The 7,448-nt window shown below is 41.5% G+C and overlaps 1 protein-coding gene across 1 annotated transcript; it reads left to right on the forward strand.

The window, feature by feature from the left end:
- The first annotated feature begins 508 nt into the window (after positions 1–508).
- Positions 509–6,075, forward strand: LOC146659371 (uncharacterized). Its single transcript, XM_085423377.1, has 3 exons — positions 509–624; positions 876–1,336; positions 3,550–6,075. The coding sequence occupies exons 2-3, from the start codon at positions 913–915 to the stop codon at positions 4,932–4,934; spliced, it is 1,809 nt and encodes a 602-aa protein (XP_085279503.1). The 5' UTR covers positions 509–624; positions 876–912; the 3' UTR covers positions 4,935–6,075.
- Positions 6,076–7,448: the final 1,373 nt, after the last annotated feature.

The following is a 7,448-nucleotide window of genomic DNA, read 5'->3' on the forward strand; positions in this document are numbered from 1 at the left end:
TGCTCTATGGTTTTGGAGTCCTCTAGTGCCCAGACACTTTAGTGCCTGCAGAGACTGGCCTGCAAAGCCTCTGCATCTTTACCTCCCCTGGCCCTGCTTTGGCATTCAAGGCAACAGCAAATCAAATAACCACTTGCCATCAAGGATATGTATCTGACAAATCTACAGCAACTGTGTAATGCTCTCATGTCAATATGTAATGTTCCCAAAACTTTGTTGATTCTATACCATGAATAATTAGGACAAAGGAGGTTGTAACGCAGTATTATCAAGGTGAACTTAACGAATTGACCAGTGAGAATTTGTTAAAACTGAGGATATTTTTCTTTTTGTAGTTTTTCTTTTTCTTTTTTATCTTTCTTAACCCATCTACATCACGTATAGCATGACAGATAAGTTATGATGCAGGATGGCGTGATTTGTTGTGACGCTTGTTTTTTGTAGCTGTCACTTTAAAAGCGGGTTCAAGGTAAACAAGGCTGGTGTGCTCTGGTTGGCCAGCACCAGAGGAAGTGTACGGTGCTCTTCCTGTGTTTTTATCCATTTATAACTGATGCAGGCTGCCAGTAAATGGTCGCTTAAATGTGAAGAAGCTGCTGCGGCTTAAGCGCCCGATTTAACACTGTGAGTCTCTTCTTTGTGGCGGAATATAAGCGAAACGGTGACAGTTGCACAGCTGTAGGAAAGTAAACGGCGTTAGCCTATTGCTAGGCTAATGCTTCTTAGCTAATGTGAGCTAACAAAGATCAGATAACCAGAGTCAGGGAATATTTAGATGACGCTTGCTTCTGTTCCCTGTGTTTTTCGGACTGCCTTTTTAAATCTAAGTGTCCATCGAGATATTCGACATAACGGTGTTTTCCTCTGCTCCACAGCACGCCACGACGAAACCCTAATGGTGATTACGTGAAGATGAAATCCACAAAAGGGGAGGCAAAGACAGAAGAGACACAAAGCGATGCGGTCACTATTAAAGCTGAGCATAAATTAGAGCAGGGGAGTGATGGCGAGGAAGGCTTCAGTGAAGTATACACTAATGGGCACGGCCTCAATATCCAGATAAAGGAGGAGCCACATTCGCAGGAGATCAGCGAGGAGCACAGTGAAGGCACAGAAGACACTAAGCCTGACACTATTACAGATGCTTATATTTCACAAGGACACATAAAGGAGGAGTTTGACTCCTACCGTCCACCACATTATGAATTCACTGAAGCTGCTGTCAAGGAGGAGCCGGAGTCGTGGGTCAAAGAAGAGAGAGAGAGTGAAGAAGAGGTGGAGGATGCAAGCAGCGCCCGAGAGGGGTTTGAAGAGGGAGAGGAGGAGGCTTGCAGAGGTAGAGACCGGCCTTAAGTCTGGGTCTTTTTGCTTTTAGTTGTTATTCACCTTTTCCAAATTTTACAAATAGCCAGTTTTAGCTTGAAAAGTATGTATAAGAAACACATTAATGCAAGCTCTAGAGGTGTATCTGCATTTACATTTTTTTAATCAGCTGAGGGTTAAATACATATGTTTTAAAAAAAGTTAAGAAATAACAGGAGCACTGTTAGTGATCCTTAAGCTAGACACCCTCATTGAAGGGAATAGCAAGACAAGAAAATGGAAAGATTCTGACCAAAAACTACATTACATTAAAAAATCCAGATCCAGCCACTGAATATATACAGTGGGGCAAAAAAGTATTTAGTCAGCCACCGATTGTGCAAGTTCCCCCACTTAAAATGATGACAGAGGTCAGTAATTTGCACCAGAGGTACACTTCAACTGTGAGAGACAGAATGTGAAAAAAAAATCCATGAATTCACATGGTAGGATTTGTAAAGAATTTATTCGTAAATTAGGGTGGAAAATAAGTATTTGGTCACCTCAAACAAGGAAAATCTCTGGCTCTCACAGACCTGTAACATCTTCTGTAAGAAGCTTTTCTGTCCCCCACTCGTTACCTGTATGAATGGCACCTGTTTGAACCCATCATCTGTATAAATGACACCTGTCCACAGCCTCAAACAGTCAGACTCCAAACTCCGCCATGGCCAAGACCAAAGAGCTTTCGAAGGACACCAGGAAAAGTATTGTAGACCTGCACCAGACTGGGAAGAGTGAATCTACAATAGGCAAGCAGCTTGGTGTGAAAAAAATCAACTGTGGGAGCAATCATCAGAAAATGGAAGACATACAAGACCACTGATAATCTCCCACGATCTGGGGCTCCACGCAAGATCTCATCCCGTGGGGTCAAAATGATCATGAGAACGGTGAGCAAAGATCCCAGAACCACACGGGGGGACCTGGTGAATGACCTGCAGAGAGCTGGGACCAAAGTAACAAAGGTCACCATCAGTAACACACTACAACGGCAGGGAATCAAATCCCGCAGTGCCAGACGTGTTCCGCTGCTGAAGCCAGTGCGTGTCCAGGCCCGTCTGAAGTTTGCCAGAGAGCACATGGATGATACAGCAGAGGATTGGGAGAATGTCATGTGGTCAGATGAAACCAAAGTAGAACTTTTTGGTATAAACTCAACTCGTCGTGTTTGGAGGACGAAGAATACTGAGTTGCATCCCAAGAACACCATACCTACTGTGAAGCATGGGGGTGGAAACATCATGCTATGGGGCTGTTTTTCTGCCAAGGGGACAGGACGACTGATCCGTGTTAAGGACAGAATGAATGGGGCCATGTATCGTGAGATTTTGAGCCAAAACCTCCTTCCATCAGTGAGAACTTTGAAGATGAAACGAGGCTGGGTCTTCCAGCATGACAATGATCTAAAACACACCGCCCGGGCAACAAAGGAGTGGCTCCGTAAGAAGCATTTGAAAGTCCTGGAGTGGCCTAGCCAGTCTCCAGACCTCAACCCCATAGAAAATCTGCGGCGGGAGTTGAAAGTCTGTGTTGCTCGGCGACAGCCCCAAAACATCACTGCTCTCGAGAAGATCTGCATGGAGGAATGGGCCAAAATACCAGCTACTGTGTGTGCAAACCTGGTAAAGACCTATAGTAAACGTTTGACCTCTGTTATTGCCAACAAAGGTTATGTTACAAAGTATTGAGTTGTATTTTTGTTATTGACCAAATACTTATTTTCCACCCTGATTTACGAATAAATTCTTTACAAATCCTACCATGTGGATTCATGGATTTTTTTTTTCACATTCTGTCTCTCACAGTTGAAGTGTACCTCTGGTGCAAATTACTGACCTCTGTCATGATTTTAGGTGGGGGAACTTGCACAATCGGTGGCTGACTAAATACTTTTTTGCCCCACTGTAGTTATAGTCAGAAGTTTACATAGTCTCATCATGGGCATGAATTTAGGGCTTTAAATTATTTATTTGAACTGCTCTTTTTCAAGAGTGGAATTATCTTACAGCATACATCTTTAATAACTTTAAAAACAAAAATTGGGTGCAAATTGGGTGACACAGCTTAAATGTCTTTATTATAAATCAAGAGAGTTTCCTATTACTGTAACAGGAAAAGTCTAATCATACATTCTTACCTTTGCTTGATGTGACTCCTGTCTATTTTTTTGTCACTCCTATGTAGAGTCGTCATCTGAGTTTTTTCCATGTCCGCACTGCACTGTCTCCTTTACTGACTTGGACTTCCTGGAGAAGCATGTTAAGTGGGTCCATCAGAAACAGTACCTTGCGAAACTCAACACGTGCTTCTCAAGCCGCACACTAAATCTCATCCCCAAATACAGCTGCGGTGCATGCAGCAGTACCTTTAACTCTAAAGTACACCTCAGGGTCCACGTACGTGAAGTCCACCCTTCTGCCCCTCCCCGCAGGCTTCACCCTTGCCCAACCTGTGCTCGCAGCTTCCAGTACCTGAAGAACCTAAAAAATCACTGTCAGCGCTGGCACAACATGTCTGTGGTTACTAGAGGAGGATATCTCAGTTGTGCTGATTGTGGGAAGAGTTTCAAAACTACCTGGGGTCAAGGACCTCATTTGTGTCATGAACTAGATAGCACGGAGCCTGAAGATAAACCAATCTGTCTGGACACTGGTGTGGAGTGTCCAGAATGTGGTAAGAAAGTGCGCACACCTCAAAGCCTGGAAGACCACATGCGCACCCACACAGGCGACCGGCCGTTTGTCTGCAAGGATTGCGGCAGGAGGTTTGTAGAGCGCAGCGGCTGGCGACAACACATGAAAATACACACAGGGGAGAAGCCCTACAAATGTCAGGTGTGTGAGAAAGCCTTTTTAAGGTCCCACCATCTTAAGTGCCATTTAACCACACACTCTGGCAAGAAGGAATATTCCTGCTCGGAATGTGGAAAGGAGTTTGGATTGAAGTCTAGCCTGGATCTACACCTGAGGACACATTCAAGTGAAAGACCCTTCCACTGCAATGTGTGCGGGAAAAATTTTAACACTCAGAGAAACCTGAGGGTTCACACTAAACTTCATACCAACGAGAAAGCTCATCAGTGCGGAGACTGCGGGTTGAAGATCGGAGATCTTGGCGCTTTAAAAATACACTTACGAACACACACTGGTGAAAGGCCTTACCACTGCACTGTCTGTGGCAGTAGGTTCATTCGCCTTGCCCATTTAAGAAATCACCAACGCACCCACACTGGTGAGAGACCCTACAAATGTACTGAATGCGATAAGAGTTTCACACAGTCCGGTGACTTGGTGAAACACAAACGGATACACTCTGGGGAAAAGCCCTTTGAATGTCCCGAGTGCCACCGCTGTTACACTTCATCTGGTGATCTGGGGAAGCACAGGAGGAGTCACACTAACCTGCGCCCCTACACATGTCAAGAATGTGGGAAAAGCTTTCGCCTGTCGGGCCATTTGAAAACTCACATGTTAACTCACACGGGCGAGAAGCCGTATTCTTGCCCTAAATGCCTCCGCAGGTTTGCCCGCTCTCACCATCTTTCCGGTCACGTTGCCAAATGCCGCTAAGCTTTAAAGAGAAGATTGTAAATAGGACAGTGCTGACTTTAAGTTGCAAGTAAAAGTACACTACCCAGTCTGTTTTTGTTTGGTTTTTTTAAATGAATGTGTTAAAGCAAACTCTTACCTGTAAATGTAATGCATGACATTTTTTACCCATCAAAAGTAAAAGGCTGTTGTCACGCTGCTGGAGCGGCGTGGGGAACCAAGTTTGTGTAAAAACCTAAGTTCAAATCTCAGTGAGCTTGATGTAAAGGTCAGAGGTCAGCATTTCTGAAAATCATCTAGTATTTTCAAATGTATAGCATAGGTCCATCTACAAGGAGGCTGCTGGGTAGAACTGGTGGTTGCCAGTAGTTTTTCTTTTAACGGCACTGTCGCAACAATAATCTGTTTTTGCAAAACACTATAAAGATAGCTTGAACAAATCATATGAAATTCTGCTAATGGATTGTTTTTGTTCTTCCACTTGTTGATTACTAAATTATCTGTAATACATCAATGAAAGTTTGAAGTGCAAGGTGTATCCCTGTATTTATTGCTTTTATATATTTATTTTTAGTATTATATTTTATTGTCTATAATTTATATAATTAATGTTGTGAATGGTTTTAATGTCATTCTGTGTCGTTTTGGTTTTGCTGTGTGAAGCGCTTTAAGCTGCATGTTTGTCTGAATGTTTGTGTGTAAATAAAGTGAAGTTGAGTCAGTTTATGTGACGAATGCATTAACACTGAGTCACGTGTGAGATCTAGCATCAACCTAACACACGCAGAACAGATCATCTTACAAATGCAGAATTAGCTTATGATTGGTGTTTTTGCCCCCCCCCCCGACTTGGCAGTAAATGGGTTATGTTAGGTTGGTTTTTTTGCACTGAAAAAAGAAGGAATCTAATTACTTCACCACCTTAAAAATAATAAGCAGAAGTAGAAGTAAGAGTGTAGACTGTTATTTTTTTTTAGTAGCTGGCTAATTAATTGGCCAGAATTGTGTAATTATTTTGGGAGATGATTATATTCTTGAAAACTTATTGTGCATGTAGGACACATACAAAAATTCTGGATATTCTTCCTGTACAGTTGGATTATTATTAAATCAGTCTTGCATTTTAATGCCTTAATACAGTTTCTTTTATCCTTATACTGCAATGTTGTGTGGGCAGCCACTTGTCCCACCAATCTTAATAAAATTAAAAGAATTTTGAGAATAATTTGTTGTGCTAATACTTTTTAAGACATTTTTTTTGGTTTTAGTTGAATGTTCCTCAGTCTGACTGTATTGAAGCTTCCTCTGAGGTATGTAAGAAATTTCTGAATTTCTTTGTGGAAAAGGTGAATAACACCAGGGCTCAGAAAACACCACCTGCTCTTGACCCTTCAGTCCCTGTTTCTTGCTGTGCTGTTTTCTACCAGTTTAAGCCTGTAACTTTCTCTTTATTCTATGAGGTTGTTAGTCATCTGAAGCCCTCAGGTTCCCCTACTGATGTTGTTCTACTTCAATTATTTAAAGAGGTCGTTTCTACTCTTGGGCTATTCATTCTTGTTATTGTTATTACCAGTTTCTCATCTGGTATTTTTCCTAAAATTTTGAAGCATGCTATAGTTCAGCCTCTGCTTTAGAAAACTAGCCTGGGTCCCTCTGTTTTATCAAATTTTAGGCCTATTTCCAAGCTTCCTTTTTCTCTAAAATTCTGGAGAAAATTACATATAATCAGCTGAAAACCTTTTTAAATGAAAATAATGTCCTTGAGATTTTTCAGTCTGGTTTTAAATCTCTGCATAGCACCAAATCTGCATTGCTTACAGTTGTTAACGACGTCCTCCTGGCTACAAATAGGGGATCATGTGATCTTGGTTCTCCGAGACTTAACAGTTGCCTTTGACACAGTGGATCACAATATTTTACTATGATTCTTGGTACACTGTGTAGGCATTCATGGTACTGCTCTGAAGTGATTTAGGTCTTACCTGGCTGAGAGAACATTTTGTGTCAGCCTTTCAGATTTTAGATCCTCCCCAGCTCTAGTCTCATGTGGGGTACCACAGAGATCAATACTTGGACCTCTGCTTTTCTCCCCTTTTTTTTTAGAAGGCAAAAAATTGCTTTCCATTTATATGCAGATGATACGCAGGTTTATATGCCCCTAAAAAAGACAAATTGTGGAACGCATTGCCATTACAAATTAGAAAGGCCTCCTCAAGCGATCAAAGATCCACCTTTTCAGTTTGTCTTTTAACCCAGTATAGAAATGTTAAATTTATTTGGATTTTATTTTTGATGTTAGTGTTCTATTTGTTTACTGTATTTTTATTTTTAGTATTTATATTTATTTTGATATTTTTTCTTATTTTATGTTCAGCACTTTGGTCAGTGCTCGCTGTTTTTAAAGTACATTATAGAGGCACTTTAAGTGGGGCAGAGGCAGGATTTAGTGCAGATGAACTTTTGTTATTTTTATTTACCAAAGTGAAAACAGGTGAATAAATGTTAGACCACAAATCCACCCCTGCATTAAAATCC

Source organism: Rhamphochromis longiceps, linkage group LG11 (genome assembly GCF_057381845.1).
Source record: "Rhamphochromis longiceps isolate RC_006_pf linkage group LG11, R_longiceps_female_GT1.1, whole genome shotgun sequence".
NCBI classification, from domain to species: domain Eukaryota; kingdom Metazoa; phylum Chordata; class Actinopteri; order Cichliformes; family Cichlidae; genus Rhamphochromis; species Rhamphochromis longiceps.

What these genes read in the sequence shown, in the direction of transcription:
- LOC146659371 (XM_085423377.1), top strand. Translation starts at nt 913, where the DNA reads ATGAAATCCACAAAAGGGGAGGCAAAGACAGAAGAGACACAAAGCGAT. An exon ending in AGAGGAGGAGGCTTGCAGAG is followed by an intron (nt 1,337 to 3,549) that starts GTAGAGACCGGC and finishes ACTCCTATGTAG; the next exon opens with AGTCGTCATCTGAGTTTTTT.